The sequence below is a fragment of the Vidua macroura genome, chromosome 1 (assembly GCF_024509145.1).
Source record: "Vidua macroura isolate BioBank_ID:100142 chromosome 1, ASM2450914v1, whole genome shotgun sequence".
In the NCBI taxonomy this organism is placed as follows: domain Eukaryota; kingdom Metazoa; phylum Chordata; class Aves; order Passeriformes; family Viduidae; genus Vidua; species Vidua macroura.
In genome coordinates, this window is record NC_071571.1 from 52,985,803 (window position 1) to 53,005,672 (window position 19,870).

Sequence of the window (19,870 nt, forward strand, 5' to 3'; positions counted from 1 at the left end):
ATCATTGTCTGACTACGGACCATGCAGCAAAAAGAGGATGCCCAAATGTGAGAAGATTAAGGCATATCCTTGATTATCAGAGAAACTGCTAGCCACACATTTGATAGGTTGTTTATGTTTTCCCAGCCTTGTCACTGACATTATGATTTTTCTTTTCATTTCTAAGCTCTAATTTATTTTTTAAAATCTGAGTGTTCAAACCTCTTAAATCTTTTACCTGATGCTTTATCTCAGTGTACCTCTAAGCTGTAGACTTGGCTAGGAGTTTGTCACCTTGTCAGACCATTCATTGATCCTTTCACAGTGGGAAGGAGAGCCCCACCCAACATGAAGAACATCATTCATTGAGTTGGCTTTAATTACTTTGAGACTTGGAATGGGTTTTATGGTTTAGCCAGGAGCCGTCAGAGAAGAAAGACTGGGAAGCTCTTGGGACATGAAAAGATGACTGTAGTTACAGCTTCCCAAAATCATCCGTGAAAGTATTTTCTTTAAACAGGAAGAAATCTTGTATTAAATGTGAAACACCTCAAGAAACCTGTCTCTGGAAGTGAAGTGCAGCATGCAGAATAAGCAGCTGCTAATAGCCTGGAGGATTTTTATAGCAAGTCTCTGAGAAGGAATCAGCATGGTCTCGTTAAGGTTATACAGAATTTGTTATGTGCCACAGGTACGCGTGTTGTAGGCTCTGCAAGCAGCGTGTATCCCTCTTTTCTTAGTGATTCTTCAGGGAAGTAAAATACCAGGGCCAGATGCCTACACATAAACTTCACCAGATAGTTTTCTTTCAGTGCCAGACCTTTTACAAAGCTTGGGAATAGGAAGCTTCTGTCTAGGCTAAAACTGTGGTATCTTACTCAGTGTATAGTTTTGCATTATTTAAAATAGTGAATCAGTGTTTTGTTGAGCTGTTCATTCTTATTTTGTGGTATTTACCTTAAGATTTACAGATCATAAATTCTCCTTTGTCAGCTTTGTAATGCTTGAGGAGTAGCTTCAGAAACAGAGTGGTTTTTAAAACTATCTGAAAGTGCAAAAAGTTTGGAAAGGAAATTAGCAGTGGCATATATTGAATTGCAGAAAAAAAGGGTAAGTCTTTCTCTTCAGTTTTTGATTCTGAGCTACCTTTTAAAGGAAAAAAAAAAGGTTGAGAGATGGATAAAAATAATTAAATATTTTTGATGTAGCTGTTTTACATAAGTTGTTACATTCATTTGTTTAGGTAAACTGCAGTCTGAAGTTACTGCACAGCCAATTCAACTCTTCTATATTTCTCACTGACTTGCTCTCTGTCTAGGAAAAAACAGTATTTAGGAAAAACTATCTTATTTAATTTCTGCTGAAAAATAAATTTTAGATCAAATAAGGATTCACTGCTAAAATCCATCCTTGTTTTAAGCCAGCACATTTACATGAAAGTCAAGAGGATTGCCTCTAAGCGCACCAGATTACATTTGGTTCACATCATTCATCTGTTTCTGTGGTGGATAATACTTTGTGACATAATAATTTTCTCTGGAGTAGCTAGTTGTAATGCCAAGGAACTACAGATTTATAAAGGAGAAACAATAGCAGTAGATAAATATTGCGTTAACAGAGGCTCTTTGTTCTTTTTATACACCCAGCTTGATTTCGGGCTGTCTGGGGAAGTTGCAGCAATTAAAATTAGAAGAAAATTTTGGTGAGGTTTTTAATGTAGAAGGAAGAACTTGTAAAATGTAATGGTTTGTTTTGTTGAAAATCCTTTGTAAAAAGTTTCCCCAAATCTTTGGTTTATGTTTTTTTTTCATGTTGAGAAAAGTGCTCCAGTGGCTGGCAGCTGGCTGACCACTTCTCTTCAACGCTCCAGGGTAGCAACAACGCACAGGGCATCCTGCTGGTGTAATGCAGGGGGAGGAAAAATTGAGAAAAGCCCTCAGGAACACTCCTCCGATGGTCTAAAGGGGATCGGTTGCCTCATCCCCACCTGATACGTATAGGTTTGTCTGGTAGAGCCAAGCCCAGCGAAAGGGATTCTTTAAGAGGTTTTCATGGATTATGCTGTTGCAGAGGAGCACTTCCAAGGTTTATCGGCTGTGAGGTGTCTATCAGCACTGCCACTTAGCTGATTTACCCCTTCTGGGCAGTTAACAGTCCTTCCTTAGATGAATTCTTGGCTGCCAGTGAGAAGTGGTTCCCTAAGGCAGGCTTTCAAACCAGCGTGAATTAAGGGATGACGGAAGCAAAAAGAATGGCCAGCAAAGTTACGCCTCAGGTCACTGTTCTATGTAACATTTTTCTGTAAACTGAGGAATAACTAGACAGGATTTCAAGTTGTTTGGGCGCTTGCTGTGTGCAGATGTGTATACAAGTATGTGAATTCATGTGTGTGTGTACATGCATCCTCTTTACATAATAGGGTGAATATCTTTGCTTACATTTGTCATGGACTGAGTAATTTTAGATCTCTGCAGTTAAAACTAATTCAAGGAGCTACCCAGAGCCTGAGAAAGATGGAAAATTAGAGGAAAAATGTCAACAAAATGCTTAGAAAAAAATGTTCAATGGCAAAACCTTTGAGAACATGTAGATCAATACCTTAATTTAACATTTAAACAAAAATATATAGAATAGCTGCAATGCTTGAGTTCTGCTGCTTGAAATTTCTATTATCACATTCTGTTATCAGCTGCAAAGAATGCAAGCTCTAAATATAGTGCACATTCAAAGGCTGTTAGCCTGTGGTTTCTTGGACAAAATTCCTGTGTTCTTTGTGCTGTAGTCAGCAGTATTAGTTGAGTGAGCAGATATTGACTGTGGTATTCACGTGCAGTGAACCAGAAGCAAGCCAGCTCTATAGAGGTTGCTGTCAGACTTGTTGCTGTAGCCTGTGAGGTACTGGACTGTGACAGAGTCCTTTTTTTTTTCAGCACAATTCTTCCACTCATGTTAAATCTTGCTTCAAAGAGAGCTGAAATGTTACAGTCTTAGTGGGGATTTTTTTTTTTTTTTTTTTTTTTTTTTTTTTTTTCTTTCTTTTTTTAAAGTGTACCTGAGACATTCCTGTGTTGTGAATTGGAAGTTCCCTAAAGTTAGAGTAGGTATAAACTCCAAGAAATGTGAGTGATGAGTAGCATGTGTTTTAGGAACACAGAGCATCTTCATCACACTCTCACACTATCTTTCCCTGACTTAGACTCCATCCTCCCCCAGCAAAGACATCAAGTCCTAGAATCTTGGAGTATGGATTCTTGTTTTTGGCACCACCTACTCATCCCACTATATTTTTTTTATAAATATATATGTGTATGTGTGTGTGTGTGTGTGTGTGTGTGTGTATGTATAACTCTATATTTGTTTACATATCTCTAACAAAACACAGGCTGTTGAAGCTGTTCTTCTGAGGTGTAGGAGACTAACTAGCTGTCCCGTGCCTATTCTGTGTTGTGTGATGCTAGAAAAAAATCCCAATGATACCTTAATTTCACTGAAAGTATCGTGTTTTGTGTTCAGTGAGTTTTTCATCAATGCACCAGGCTGAGTTATCATTGATGACTGATGTTATTGATTAACAGAGGAAACCATTTAAAGAAAAATGTTATTTTGTTTGATTTTTACTTTTAGGATGCATGACCAAGAAATGGCTTGGGACTTTATTTCAGAGTAATGTTTACATTGAAGCTGGGCCCTATGAAGTTACCACTGAAGAGCAGGTGCTTAATCCCTTCCAGCACTGAATGTGTAGGTCAGAATTTAAAACAGATTACAACTGCATTTATGGTCAGCTTTATAGATGCATTGACAATTTTCTGGAAGCTCTGCGGAGGTTAGACACAGAGGCAAACATCTTGCAGCCCGTGAGTCAGGAGTACAAAGCTCCTGAAGGAATGAACTAACCTATCATCTTCTTGAAAGCATTATTTATGAGGTGTTGTGACCACTGGTGTTAAGGATCAACAGAAAATTAGGGAGTATTTCATATAAGGGAGAATTTCTAAACATATCAGATTCAAGTGGCTCTCTCTTTAAAGATACACATCTTTCAGTCCTGTATCATCTCCTGTTGAAATTCAGCCTAGATTTATCATGCCTTTTCCACTGGCCCGTGGAAGAAAAGATTGATAGTCTAGTCCAGTTTATAGAGGCCACCAACGCAAATAGCCCCATTTAACAACATTGTAGACAGCTTTGGCAGAGGTCAGTAGCTGAATGACCAGGGGCAATCAGGTGTTCTCTGCTTTACCCTGGAAGATCACTATCAGCATATATCATCAAGACAGTACCAAGAAAGCTTGTGTACCCTGCCTCTGTCTTCGTTTGCCTTGCTTGTTACTTGGACATCAGGCTTCCATCCTGACACCTTTACTGGGAACTATGTTTCTACTCCTGTGATTAGATTGAATTGCAGAGATTCTTAGGGAGCAAATGTGTGGCTTGTGCAGGTGTGTTCCAGCAAATGTGTGGCCAGGCTGTTCCCCTTAGGGTTTTCAATTACACACCCAGCTAGCTACTTTGTTTAGAGAACTAATAATGCTTCCAGCATATAGATAATGCATTTGCCTCAAAGATTTCAAAACTGAATTTACTACTTTTCAAAAAAAGTGTGCAGCCAGAATATAAATTTCCTTTATGCTTGTTGTTCAAAGTTACAGCTTTGCCTGGGAAATGTTTTTTAACTCCAGTTTTTCACACAAATAGAAAAAGAATGGCAGTGCAAGGAATTTCTCTCTAGTTTCTTTTATTGGCTATAGTTTTCCAGCCATTATATATTTACCATTTGTTAGGACTAACTTGTACGGTGGACTATGTAGCAGCAAAGTGTCTTTTAGTGCTTGAAAGATCAAAAAGATGGCCTGACAGAGACAAGACTTCTCAGCCTGGCATGAGAACTGAGTGTTTTCATGATCTTCTCTGGGTGCACCTCAGCCAGCTCCCATACCTGGACCTTTGTTACTGGCAGAGAAAATACAAGAAGGTGCTGTTAGAATATCTTTCTTCCCCCCTTTTACCTTAGCAGAATTCACATTTGATGTAAATGGTGCTTCATATACCTGTGAATCCTACTGCTCTTATGATTGTTGGTGCTGATCTGTGACTTGTGCACCTGCTGTTTGAGGTGGTGTTTGGAGGATGGGGGAAGCTTGGAAGTTGTGTTTTCATAAGGTCGCCCCTTGACTCCAGTCCTGGGTGTAGCATAAATATGTACTGTACAGCTGATATTGTCACTCAGGTGCACTCTCAAAATGGCTTTTCTTTCCCAGATCATGTATTTGTCTAGGGGAAGGGGGGGAAGATGCGTATCAGAAAATAATCTATGTGTTTTATATAGAAATGTATATATGTAGAATTGTATTCAGGAGTTTCTGTAGATCTGTGTAATCTAATTTTTTTCCTGCTGCATGTAGTTTTAGATGAGAAAATCTAGGTGATACTCTATTCAGTAAGAGTCACTAATCCCTGTGAATATCAAATTTGGGCTGTCTGTTGATGATAGTACAGAGGTTTGAAGCAAATCCAACCATACCTCAACAGAAATGATTGATGCTGAACCTTCATATCACTATTTTGTCAGGACTGTAGTCCTGCAAAGTTAGAATTTTAGTCAAATGTTCCCTTCACAACCAAATATGCGTAGCAAGTGCAATAGGAGAAATATTCAGTTCCTGAATTTCTCTTTTGTTATGGCCAACTTGGTTTTGTTTTAAACAGTGAAGATATTCTTTTATATAAAAGAATTAAAGAAAAAAATTCTTTCTTCCCCAAATTGCAGTTTTGTAATATTGTGAACATGTCTTACAATAGACACTGGAAATGAAAGGATTTGTTTTGGTTTGGTTTTGAATTTGGGAAAAGAGTGTTTCTTAGCATCACAGAACTGATGTTGAGGAAAGTGTTCACTTGAAGTAATTTGAGAAACTTCACATGCTTTTCCAGAAGAAGGAACATCTGTCTTAATGGGAGGAAGGAGTTAAGGGAAGAAGAGAAGCTAAAATTTGCTGGAACAATAGTAAGCATAGTATTCTAGGGGAGGTTTAGACAAATCATAAGTGAGTGAACAAGATGAGGAGAAAGGTTCCAAAGTACTAAAAGTGATAATAGCTTCATTCTCTAAAAATAAAAAAGCCACTAAATTATGAGAGTAATAACACATTAATTAAAAATACTGTTTTTCAAGAGAGCAGAGTGTTGGTGACATTCACATATCAGTTGATTTCAAAATATAATTTTACTGTTATGGGTCATACCCGTCATGAGAAAAACCTGTGAATTGCACATGAGTTTTTTTGAGATTTAGGACAAGCCTCAAGCTCTTCTTTCTGGTCAGATAATCCCCCTGGTGGATGCAGTAATCTGGTTCTCATGTTGTGGGAGAGGATCCTAATTACCAATGCTATTTTTTCACAGAGAGTATTGCTGCACACAGGCAGGAGCACTCTTTGCATGCAGACTGCATCCTCTTTTCATCTGTGCATGGTAGAGAGAGAAATTAGGAGTAATTGTAGAAACCATTTCAACTCTCTTAGCTTTGTACCATTTGGCTGTTTTTCTTCTTCTCCCAGTCATGCATGTATGTATGTGTACTTTCTCTGTCCTGCCAAGGTTATCTTTAAAGATCTACAGACATTTTCTGAGTGTTTTTGAATGAGTTCACTATTTACCGTATATTGCTTTTATAGAGGTCATCTTTGATGAGTTTTTAGTCATATGCGCCCACTGAAGTTTCAGAGTACTCAAGCATTAGAAAAGCCACTATTTGAGCGTCTTTGTTTTCTTTGTTGAGCTGTTTATTTTGCTTTCTTCCCACACAGTTCCCTGGCCTCGCTCTGACAACTGCTTTTCTGCATGAATTACATTCCTCGGGGCCGCAAGTCTCCTAATTCTTCCAGTCGATTTGATTCCTGCCTGTGTGATTAGTCCTCTGCTCCAACACAGTTGGTCTTTGCCAAGCAAGCTGCTTGCTAAGTGCCTTTAACATGAAGACCTAACTACATTTTTTAACCTCATTAGTGTGTAGGGCACTGCTTCATTCTGGCTTAATAACATGGCCACTATTGAATCATCACTTACTCTAAAACAGGTTACAAAAAGGTTACCGAAGTTGTCTGGTTTTCTTTTTGTATGACTGTGCTTTTTCTGGGTAAGTTTCTTTCAGCTCATGTCCATTATTTAGCATGTCAGTTGCTTTTTTGAAAGGAGACCCACAGATTCTACTGAGGTAGATTTCTGATGTTAAGAAATTTTATATTTGTATGTTCAAAAAGAAACTCAGCACCTATTTGGAAATAGCAAAACTAAATAATAAAACCAGTAAGAAAATGTGGGTTTGGAAGAAAAAGGGAAGAAGGCTTGGGGGAAAAATTTCCTACTTGTTTCAGCTTTAGAATTATAAAGACTTCATCCTCACCAGTTTAAACACAGGCTTTTTACTGTAATACTGGATTCACAGCAATGCAGCCACAGTCTGCATGGCTTCACTTTGTTTTGTGGGTTCAATTTTTAGCTGAATGTATTGCCACTAAAATTTATTTCAGTTGCAGCTGTGTATAAACTTGAAAGGAAAACGCATTCCCAGGGTTCCAAATGTTGTAAAGGCAGCAGAAAAGTTTCCTAAGAAGACGGTTTCACCAGGGAGCTGGGGGAAGAAAAGAGGCAGTGGGTCACATGCCACTTGTAATGGTGCATTTGTGCAGTTGCATAGCCCAGCCACTCAGAGGGTGAGACTTCATGATTAATGGTGTTTATTCTTGACAGAAGCCTCCTTTATTTATCTGCAATACAGTTTAGTGATTTTATCAGTCACCTGAATGAAAAATATTCAGTCATACCAATATTGCAGTGTAAATTGAGTAGAGTCACTTTTTATTATATCTTTCAGCCTTATCATCTGCACAGTAATTTTCTAGCAGGGGTTTGATATAGAAAGGCTGGATTTAGCTGTACTTGACACAAAGCCTCTTCAATTTCCTCTAAAAGTTCAGGCTACTCTTACAAATGTGTATATATATATATATATATATATATAAAAAAAATATAACCCTCTTATCCAAGCAATTTCAGTATTTGAAAGAATAAAGATAAAATGCGCAAACCTGGATGTAAGAAATGTTGTTCATATGAAAATATCTAATAGCTCTGAAGCCACTGGTGAAATGATCTTTAGTGTTTAAGCTTGTGGCTTAGTGCAATTCTTTTTGCATGGCTACATAGCCTGACTTTCTTCTAATCAATCATTATCCAACTCCAATCAGCATACAGGCAGAGCCTATCGTTCATCCTAGGTGTAATTTCAGAGTTGAGGACTATAATGGCCGCATACAGCACATTAGTCACTGCGATAACAGCTAGTGGCACTCCTGAGGAAGGGGGAGGATGGGGAAGAAGGGGAATAAAATTCTTCTCATTCTCACAGTGCATTAGTGAAATAGGAGCAAATGTTAAACAAATGTTTATTAAATTAGCTGACTTAACAGCATTAAGTGTGAGAAAGCTTCTGACACTCCTTTGACCCACTTTTTCTGAGAGAGGAGTGGCAAGGGAGGCAAGAAAGGGGTACATTAATGCAGTCCAGAATTGTATATGTCTACATACTGATATGATGGTGTCTCTGGTTAAAGACTGGAAGGGATGTCAGGCTCTGCCTGTAGCCTAGAGGAAGCTAAAATTTGAATAGCAAATGGGACCACCTCTAGAGCATCAGAAGAGAATTGCAGAGCAGAGAAGTTTGCTGTAGGAATGCAGTTGGTAATTTTACTGCTCACTCTGTTATTACTAAAAACAGATAATAAGTTGGCTGTAGAGATTTTAGATTTTCCTGCTGCACTTTGTGGTACAGCATAGTTTGAAGGGGAAATAGTGTGTGGAGGTCCATGGCAATCTTATTCAAATAGCACTTTCTTGTCCTGTGCATCTGTTTTATATTCATGATGATGATTATTTCTGCATCACATGCAACATTGCTACATTATCCTCCATCTGTTAACGTACAAGTCAGTACATTACATTTACAAGTCTGTAAACTTGGAACCAGCTGAAGACAGGAGAGGAAGAATTTACCAGCACTGAGGTTGGGCTGTCCTATGAAGGTATAAGGCCTTACTTTATTTATGGTTCAGTGCAAGCTGAGCAAAATAAGGCAGTGCCTGGATAAAGCTCTAGCAGAAGGAAGAGATGGAAATCACATGTTAGCATTACTTTTATTTACTGTTTACATTACTGCACTGTCCAACAGCTCTGTGCAGGATGGGAGCTCTGCTGAGCGTTGTGCAAATATAAGGAGCTCTGCCAGGAAGAGCTCGCAGTCTTTGGCAAATGAACTCTGGTGAGTCAGCTCTGATGGCCTCAGGGCTTACCAGCCCCAGCTGTTTCTTCACCCTGGGGATAATCCCTTCTCCTTCAGCAGGGCTGTGTGCTTTTGCCCCATTTACAGCCTCACAGCTTTGCTCTGGCTTCCTGATACTGGACAATGAAGTGGCCAGAAGAGGCAGAAGATGTTCTGCCTGGGAGGGGCACCAAGCTGGGTACTCGGAGGCTTGCACAAAAAATTTGCCAGATAACCTCTGGTAGAAGCCTAAAATGGGCAAGTGACATTTGCAGGCAGTAGTTATTGTTGGTTACTTTTTTGTACAAAGAAATTGCCAGGTAAATGCATATAGTCCTCTCCTAGTCACTGATTTCTTTTCAGCATCCTGAGAAGGATATAGAGAAAGCAGAGGAAAGCTGGGATGCTGTGTATTGCAAAGGCCAAGCAGACAGTGTTTCAGAGCAGTGCCAGGAGGCAGCAACAGTGGTGGGTGGATGGAAGGAAGAGGAAAAGGAGAGGCTGGTGTGTGTGAGGAAGAGAACAGGAAGACTGGACTTGACTTGAGGAATGCCAGGAGACAGTAGATAGTTTTATTTACATTCTTCATAATGAAGGAAATTAAACAGTCAAAACTGTGTCAGCATACACATTTAAGGAATGCATGTCAAGACTCCCAAGTCAAGACTGTATCATCTGAAGCAGCAGTTGCTTGCTCTAGTCACTACAGGTGGTACTGTGGACTGAAGGTCACCAGTGTTACAGCTGACCTTATGTAAAGAGTAGTCTATTAAATAACAGAACGAATATTCATGGCTTTTCATGGCATAAACTATTCTTGAAGAAATCCACAATCCACCCATAGTTGGGTTATTTATGAAGTCTTATAAGTAGCAGTGTATATAAAAACAAACTGGGTCTATGTTCAGGCAGTCCATCAGTTGAAAAATAGAAATACAGTCACTGACTAAGGATTTAGTGCTTGATTAATGTAGTCAATTTTTAACTGTAACTACATAATGTTAACACTTCCCCAAAGAAGGAAAGGGGAACCAGAGTAATATTCTTTTGCTGTCGGTTAATGCCTAATTGTCATGCAGATTTCCTGAACCATGAACATCTCTTGTATAGTCATTTGTGTCCCCTTTTTTTTTTTTTTCTGCAATGATGCCTTTTAATTTATGTGGAAGAAACTTTTTATTCTAACCCCCTGTGAGGTTATTTGTATATTTTAGGAATTTACATACCAGAACTGCCCACATTTTGTATGGCATTGTCCTTGCCTCAGTGAGAAAATATTCATAACATAGGCTCTCTTGATATGACCTTTCCACTATAGATACTGAACATTTTCCAAGTGATTTACCACAGTTTTAAAGATGGGGAAAGAGTGGATCAGGAAGACAGCAAACTTGTACAAGGTGGACAGCAGATAAATAATGGAAATGAAACCAAAGCCTGTCTGCCTTAAACCCTGATCTAGCTTCTATGTGAACTACATAGGCATGGACCCACTCCTGATTTATTTGAACATGTAGCTACTGAATGAAAGTTTGCTACCAAATCAGATTCTGTGACCTACTTCCCTATGCTGACTACAGTTCCAGTGTGAATTTTGGAGGAAATGTGAGTAAATATTTGCTAGGTGTTAAAACATAGAAAATGATACAGGAAATAAAGAGGTTTTTTTTTTGTTTTAGGACTTAAAAAACATGCTTATGTTCTCCTTTTTCTTAATTTCTACCGTTAAGATAATACAGTTAACAGTGCTTACTCTTTTGCAGGTCTTGAGCTGTTCTATATGAATTGTACTCTGACATTTCCATATATTCAAATAATTCTTTAAATGTTCATAATTACTTCCTTAATTTTCCTAAGTCCAAGAATGTGATATAGCAGTTTTGAGGCAGTAAGTGATTCTAGGGGAATGGAGTGCCTGTTTGAAACTGGAATTTCTGAAATTATATTATTGATTTCCCATAGTATGTATTTATAGGTTTGATTGTTTACCAATTCATTGAGAAATGAAAAGAGGAAAGGACTGTGGGTTGCATTTTAAAAATGCTCAGTGCTGGCCTCAATCTCCTTACACTGAAATCTCAGAACTCAACTTTATTAATAGAAAAACATTTTATTAGCCAGTTGTTGGCTGCTGGTGCTGAAGGGTCAGTCTGTACAAGCAACTATGGTATTAAGTAAACAACAGAAATTTAACATGGGAGATAGCACCAAAGGAATTGAGCCATGTGCTTTAAAATAGGAGTCGCCACATACCAAAAAAGTCCTTGTTTGTTCATCTTCCAGGTTCTACTAGAAATAAGTGTTAATGTTTTGTGGGCAGACATCAGAAGATTATTGCAGAAAAAAAAAAAAAAAGAAAAAGATAAAAGTATTATAGGCAGTTTAATGAGTTTAATATTTTTCAATTCTCCAGGCAGGACTGAATTGAACAGGTATCAGAGAAACAGTGTGGATATCATTGGTATGAGAGTTATGCCATCAATGCTTGCTCCAGCATTGAATAAAGACTATTAAATGATTAAATATCGAGGTTTGAACTTTGACACGTTCATAATATAACAAGATGGATGAAAAGGCAATAATAAATTACATTATGTTACAATATTTCATCCCACTTCGTTGACAGGCTTTGTTCTGTGAGATAGATTATTGTTCCATCTGTAACCTCAGCTCAGTGTCATATTTACAATGTTATAGTTAAGGATCACTTGCTGTTTTCAATATAAATGTATTTTTCAACAGATTCATAAAAGAGCCATTTAAAATTTTATGAGGACAAAACTTGGCGTTAAGATTTCCAGTTATAGTTTCCTTTAAAATCAGAAAGAGCTTAAATCACCTTTTTTTTTTTTTTTTTTTTTTTTTTTTTTTTTTTTTTTTTTTTTTTAAGATAGGTTGTTCTTAGAAGAGATTTTTGTACAAGCACAGCTTAAAGTTATTTGGAAACCATTTATGACAGATCTCTAACACCAAACCAACCTCAAAAATAGTAGTCCAGATTTTCCTGTGGCACAGACCTTTGCGGCTGTTCTGAGTGGCTTTACATCTGCTTCCAGAAAACATTGCTATTGAAGAATGCCTGTGACAAGTGGGGGGGTTGTACTGTGCCCTGGGGCCTCCTGTAGTTTTCACAGTTGCAAGAGATAGAAGGGACAATTTTCACTGTATTGATATTTTGGCATGTATTAAAACAGTTCAAGCACTCCAAAGCAAGTACCCTGAGGCCATATTGCCATGATTGGCAATAATTGTCTTGAATGGCCTCACTGGAGACCTCTACCAACACCTCATGCATCCAGGAACTCCTGTTTAGCTGAGCTGCCTGACCTGTGTTGTAAGTAGTGCCAGTTTATGGTCCTGCTCCTGTGGTCAGGATCTGCACTGTAGGGAGCTGTTCTGGATAGAGGCCTAGAACCATGATGTAACTTGTCTCCTAATCTGTCTTTGTCCCTGTTTCCTGCTGCACTTGACTGGCCCAACCCAGACCTGGTTTGTCACTTTGCCTTGTCTCAGACTCATGATTGACTGTGTTGGTAGCGTCTGGCTCTGGTCACTGAGTTCTGGTGGCATGGAGTGCATTGCCCATGAGTGGCTCCTGGCTTGCTTTTCCTTAGGGAGTAGCTGGCCTTTGCTGCTCCCCAGCACCCTGAACTGGGTCTATTTTCTTTCCACCCCCCCCCTCAATTCCTAATTCAGTTTCATGCATTAATCCACATAAGATGGTTTCATGGATTTTGGGCTGATCCTCTAATCCTATCAGTAGAGCATTGAGAAGGTGGTTGAAAGGGCCCACAGTCAACAAGCTCTGTGCTGGCTTACCTACCCAGGGATTTTCACCTCTAGTCATAGCCAGACAGCAGTATTTCACCTCAAGTTAGCTGTTCTATTAGTATCAAAGAAAGGGATAGGATATGAATATGGGCAATCCTGTCTTCCTCTTTGTAAAACTGGCAAATGCTTAAGTACAAAAAAAAAAAAAAACCAACAGCCTAAAGTATATGTTAGGAGTCCCTGTATCTCAGGTTTTTTTTCTGCTGATGGAAAGAATGTGTGATCCTTTCAAGATAATACTAGGTAATGATCTGTGCATGCAGATCATTTTGAAATATGTATAATTTGCTTGTGCTTGCTCATCAACTCTCAGATTCCCATGATCTTCCTTCACCAGTTAAAAAAGGGCTGTATGGGCTGAAAAGGGAATTGGATTTGATTGAGTTTTTGTGGTGGTTAAAATCCAAACCTGCTGCTTGTCAGTCTTCTTGTACACAGTTCATCTATTGCAGCTGTAAGCAACAAAACAAAATTACACACTGTTTTCATGAGTAATAACTGAAATTCTACAGATAGCTCACCCGTGGTTCAGCAGTGGTCAGAAAAAAACCTCATTTTTTTAAAAAGGCAGCTTTACACATACCGTGACTTGCCCTACAACTGATGCTGTTCATAGCTGCTGACCTGTTGTGACTTCGTAAATTTTTAAGACTGTGCAGACACCTCTGCAACAATTCATCAAAGTGTCATGACTAATAGGAAAAAATACACCTGTGTGCCCTTACACTGATCTCCCTGCCTCAGCACATGTGTGCCATTCACAAGCTGAGTGGTTGAGATTCCCCAGAACATCAGAGTTGGAACAGGAAGAAGCTGGCATGCTGGGTATGGGTGGGGAGTTGGAAGTCCTGTGGTAGATATGGAAACTGTGTGGTGCTCATGATATTTCAGCACCTTAGCAATGAACAGGAAGGCCTTCTAAACAGGAAGGATGAGATGCCTTCACAGCTAGCCCTGTTCTCTGTTCCTTCTCATTTATGTCAGGGTTGTAGATATAACCAAAGTTACTGAGAAAATAATAAAGTCATCCTAATGTACTAGGATAAAAAATTAGTGGCGAAACACAGTCACAGGATGTCTTTTACCCACAAACCTGGAGACCTTCAACTATGTCTTGAAAGTGTGATCAGCTTTGTATGAAATTTGAATTGAGTTTGTCTAGAAGTAGACACAGAGGTCCTGATTCAGAGAAGAGCATACATCTGCTTTGCTCCCTCCCTTAAGTAGTCTGAATATGTTGTACAACAGAAGAACCCCTGCACAGGAGAAGATGCAGGGCAAGTTCTGCCTTCCCATGGTTTACAGGTGAGGCATAAATTGTCAAGTAGTATCACTGAAAATCTCCTTGCCTCTTCTAATGCTGAAGCCTCATCACATCCCATGAAGTAGCCTCAGACCCAAGGCAGAATGCCATTCAACAGGATGCAAAGCTACGTTGCAGGATGCTGGGCTGAAGGGTCCTGAGTTTGAAGGAGGGTCCCCAGCTTCTTTCCCTGCTCATGACATCATGGACTAGATGACCTGTAAAGGTACCTTCCAATCCAAACCATTCTATTATTCTATACATGTGAAATAAAAATTAGGGGGATGGACTGCCACCCACATCTGGAGATTTGATTTGTTTGTCACTGAATGAATATCTGCAGAGCCACTCCTGGGCTGTACTGTTTGCTGTTTACAGGACGAAGTTTGTTCTTTATTGCAGCAATGAGGTTGCAAAGCCACAGTAAGGGTGTTTGGCAGCACCCTTTCTAAAAGCTGCATTTTAGTTTGAAGGAGGGAGTTAATACTTGTGAAAGATGTTCACAGTGAAGTTTAATCACAGAGGGAAAGGAAGGATATGTGGCATTTATTGGAATAAATCAGGATGACTCAAACTGTGGGCCTGAGTGCAGATGAAGAAGGCATGAAGGAAAATGGGTCTGTAGGGAAAGGAGAGTCTGGGAGCACAGAGGAGTGAGAGAAGTCCAGACTGAAAGTGAGCGCAGAAGTTAGCAGCCTGTTAAAATCAGATGATCGAGAGAAATTAAGAAACATCAGAGTCCAGAGCTGGGAATTCTTTGTGGAATCTGATGATTCCTTATTTCTGCCTCAGATAATACCATTTATATGCCTACTGTTGATTGACGTTATGCAGGTCAGTGTCCTTTCCCTAGCATCCTAGGAAAACTGAGGAGCTCAGAAGAGGAGAGAGAGAAAGAGGCAGGGCTGAGGAGAAGAGAGGTGGAGTCCTGGTGTCCTTGAATGGCTCTTGCTGGATCTGAAGGGAGAAGCTGACAGCCTGGCTTTTAATCTTGCTCCTGTGGCAGCATTTGGCTGTTGGCCAGCTGGAGAGTGAATCACTAAGGCCAATACAGACTTTCAGCCTTCTTGCATAAGCATTTAAAGAGTTCTCTGTTCAATATGCACCAGATAAGGCCAGGGCCCCAGCCTGCTTGCATGCTCTTCGTGTTTCTAAATATGAGTTGGGATCACATGTAAAAATAAGCTCTTGTAAAATGACATCCAGACTTAGTTTCTTTGTTACTCTTGTATAAATTTGCTGTACTACTATATTTTCCTCACTGCCAGGATAGGAAATTCACTCTGTAATGTGATACCCAGCTGTAGTAATTTTGCTTCCTACATCACCATGATTTTTAAAGTTCTTGCCTACCAAACTTGGCCTCATAGGGAATCAGGAGACAACGAATATTTCATGTCTGGTGGGGTTTCATAGTAAAAGATACTCTTCCACTGTAAAACAAAGGTACTTTAGAACCATGCAGACAAAAAGTTCTCTGAGGAAAGGAGATGTCTGGTTTGCACAGTGGTGGAAAGTAGCTTCTGGTTTCGGGTTCTCAGTGCATTTCAAATATGCTGAAAGCATGCTAGTGAGTGGCTTAGCTTTATGTGGGTCACTTGCTTGAGTGCCAGAGGAGAGACTGCACTGTCAGTACCTGCTACTAGCACAAAATGCAGCTCTCTAACAAACTTTGGAGCTAGGAGGTATTTTCATACAGGAAGGCTAAACAGGCTTACCTTACAGAAAGCTGTTGGAGGACAAGAAACACAAAAATGGTCAGATAGGGAAGGGAAAAGAAAGAGAAAAACACATCAGAAGAAATCTTCATTCCTCAGATTTTACAAACCCTCATGGATTTAGTGGCAGGGAAGCTGGCGTCATGTTAGGAATTCATTACTTTGATCACTGTCCCACTCATATGCTAGCATTTCCTAGCTGATGGCAGGGCAGAATTGGCTCCTATGTAAGATTATGTTCTGTTGGCCTTCTAGGTGATGACAACTTGATATAATTGATCATGATATGTGTATGTTAAAGGGAAAAAATACATTTCTTGTTTGATTACTCTTTGTAAGCCAACAGCATCAAAGGAACAGTCTGTCCTCACTGATCTCACAGCTGCTGCCTGTGTCTGTGCTGTATATATGCTAAATTAATTGGAAAAACAGGGACAAAAAGGCATTTAGTTCGAGTCAGCCATTTGGACTACAGCAAATGCATGACAGGCTTAATCATTGTCTTTTGCCAAAGAGCAGGTTGGCAAGGGCAGGCACTCCAGCCCCTTGTGATGAAATTTGAAATTTTTCCAGTGCCTTTGGAGATGGGATGCTGTGAGAGAAAAGTCTCCAAGCAGAGCCCAGACACTGTCGTATCAACAGGGTGGGATGATGGGGAGGGTTATGGCAGGTTATTTGTCTTTTGTCAGCTTTCAGCCTTGGTTCATCACACATAGCATGAGAGGGCACCAAGCTTTCCCTTCACAAAAATGATGTAGTTAATTAATGGGGTCTTGTTAAAAAACATTGGTCACTGGTGCCATACTAAAAATACACGTATGCAATAATTTTTCTTACTCTGCCACCAAGTTTTGTGCCTTTTTCATGGGGAGGGACAGCAACAAAAAGAATGCTCCAAAGAACCCATCTGTCTTAATGGCTTGCAAAGTTTGGGACTCCTGAAGCGGTTTCTGTATAAACATGCCATCTTGCACTTTCAGAAGGAGTAAGCTGGAAAATGAAGGGCATGGGTGCAGTGTGGCACTCAAAGCTCCTTTTTCATTAGCCACATAGTTTTGAAGATGTAAATGATTCTGAATCTCAGTATGTATTCCAAGTTGCAGTAAGAACTACTGTGTAATACAGTGTGCATATTTTGCACTAATTGAAGTGATTTTCTCCTTAATTCCTTGGGGAAAGGGTATTGAGGGGTGTAAAGATTAAACCAAATATAAAGTCATGTTAAAATTGGTCAGAGAAATGTTGCTAATAGTGGGGACAGAGAAGAATTAATTTCCCATCCTTTTTCTTTCCAGGCAGTTGACTTCAGTACATGTGCAACCCAGTTGTGTTCTTCAAGAAACAAGTATATTTCTTTATTGTGTAGATAACCTGGCTGGTTTTGTTTTTCTTCCTTTTGTTTCTTCCAGGCCTTCTGCCTTATCTAGTAGCCCAACATACTCAGAGCTGCCATTCCTTAGAATTTCCCCGCACCGAAATCCTGCTGCAACATCAGAGTCTCCTTTCAGCACCCCTCACCCATACATTAACCCCTACATGGACTACATCAGGTCCCTGCACAGCAGCCCATCCCTCTCCATGATCTCGGCAGCCCGCGGACTCAGCCCAACAGACGGTGGGTTAAGACAGGCTTCCTGTTTTCTGTCATTGTAGCAACTTAAGTTATATTAATCTTGTCAACATTTTTCCCCCTTGTTCAAAGCAGCTTCACCAGGTTTGTCAGACATATTCATTATGTCATAAATGTTTCAATACTTCATCAGCCGATGATGGCTCATTTGTACATCTCACAAATGTTGAAACTTCAGGGAGAAGAAAAAAAAAAAAAGCTGCCTCATTCAAAATTTATGCTGGAAGGGTGGTGTGTGTCTTTTGATATCTTTTGGTTGTGGGGCTGACATGGGGTGTAATTCTGATCTCCCAAAAAATCCATTATACCTGCACTGAATTGAGTCAGATTCTTTATGAATGCACATCAGTGTATAACCATGGAGCTCTTCATGTACAAAAGGCTTGTTAATTAAAACAGTATTTTTCAATCATATAAAGCATTCACTGACTAGTTACATTTAGTCAATACTTCTGTTGAAGTTAGGTAGAAATACTTCAGTTTATCCTATCCAACAATATGGCCAAAAGAAAAGATGCTTATGTAGAAGTCACTAATGGTCAAGATTGTCTCTTTTAATGTAAATGGTGGGCAGTATACTTGAAATTCAGTGCTTTAGGTCTTGCTGTGACCATGGCTTTTACTTTCCAGACTATTTGGGCTGAAGTGAACTGCTGTGATCACTCTTACCATTACTAGCATGTTTCTTATTCATTTCAGTGGGAATTTTGCCAAAGTGAGCCATCAACAGAGTTGCAAAAAAAGGCTGTCTTGTTAATAGTATGGTTTTCAATAGTGGGCAAGCATAAGCAGTTTGACATTTCAAAATTGTACCATTTACTTAAGGGAGCTAAAATATAACATAGTCAGAATCAACTATGCAGAGAAGGGTAATTAAACTGGTACTTTAACTATAGGAAAGATCTTCTCAGTGAATTCAGAAACTTACCAGAGTTAAACTGCCTTTAGCTGAATTTGAAAAATGAGCAGTGCACCCGATCCAAACGAATAACTAATTAATCCTCGTTTATAAGAATATATACCTTTACAGTTAATCCATTAGTTATGGGCACATATTCTTAGGAGAATAAATTTTAATGACCTATTGTCAGTCAAGGCATATGGCATGCATATAGGGCTTTCCTAGCAGCGCTTTGGATGTTGCATGACTTCTTCCTGATTCTACCCTTTTTGTTTTAGCAGAAGTATTTAAAAAAAAAAAATACACATTTTAAGAAAAAAATTTGAATGGTCAGAAAGGCAAGTTTTGACTTTAGGAGCTTTGGAGCTTTAGATTGTAGGACAAAAACAACAGAGCTATAATGTAATGACATATATTGGGAAAACTCTTGTGGTGTACATCTGGGCTTTTTCACAGAAGCTTATGTGCAGAATACCTTGCTGTCTTCAATACTCTTCAGGTCCCATTCCTGCAGAATTTCATTTATGCTTAAGGTATGTTCCAGTGCCACATAAAGAAAGGTCTGAAGAAAACCACCTATCACCACCTAGGACATTAAGCTGTATAGAGGGTTGGTCTCAGGTGTACCACACTGGACTCACTTGAAAAGATGTAGGCGCAGAGTGTTCTCTGACCCAGCACCCAACTGATTCTCCAGAAACATCCAGAGATGTCACAGGGTAGAATTTGGTTTCAGATTCTGCCGCCTAAGTGTAGATGTGTATAGTATAGAAATACGTGATCTTTCTGTGTTGTTCTGCCATTGTAGTCCAGTGAGTTGTAGGTAGTGAAGCCTCAAGGAGCTATTCAGTTCCCCAACAAATGGACACTTGGCATGTTAGCAGTTGAGTCTGGAGCTCTGTCATAATTATGATGGTGCTAAGGTTCATCTGTCTGCAGTGCAGGTGTTTGGTGTCACTTCAAGTCTGTGAAATACCCTGCCTCAACTCCACCTGCCACCTCAGAAAGACAGTTATCTCCCGCCAGCCTATGTAGCTTGGATACTACCAGTCTTTCAGATGGCATGAGACACTCGGGTATGGACAGTACAGCTGAGTACACTCTGTCTTAATGCTCATCCCCTGAGTTTTGATTGCTGGCTGTAAACACAGCCTTAATCTGTCAGAAGTACATGCTAAATTTACTAGCT

General features: G+C 39.5%; 1 protein-coding gene across 2 annotated transcripts in view; it reads left to right on the forward strand.

Annotated features, from left to right (window-relative positions):
* Positions 1–19,870, forward strand: part of GLI3 (GLI family zinc finger 3) — a 202,698-nt gene that overhangs the window by 117,090 nt on the left and 65,738 nt on the right. The window contains exon 5 of one of the 2 annotated variants that reach the window (XM_053986985.1): positions 17,560–17,765. In XM_053986985.1, coding sequence (XP_053842960.1) covers positions 17,560–17,765 — 206 coding nt within the window. Of the gene's footprint in view, positions 1–17,559; positions 17,766–19,870 lie in introns of those variants that run through there. The other variant, XM_053986982.1, reaches the window with a different exon arrangement.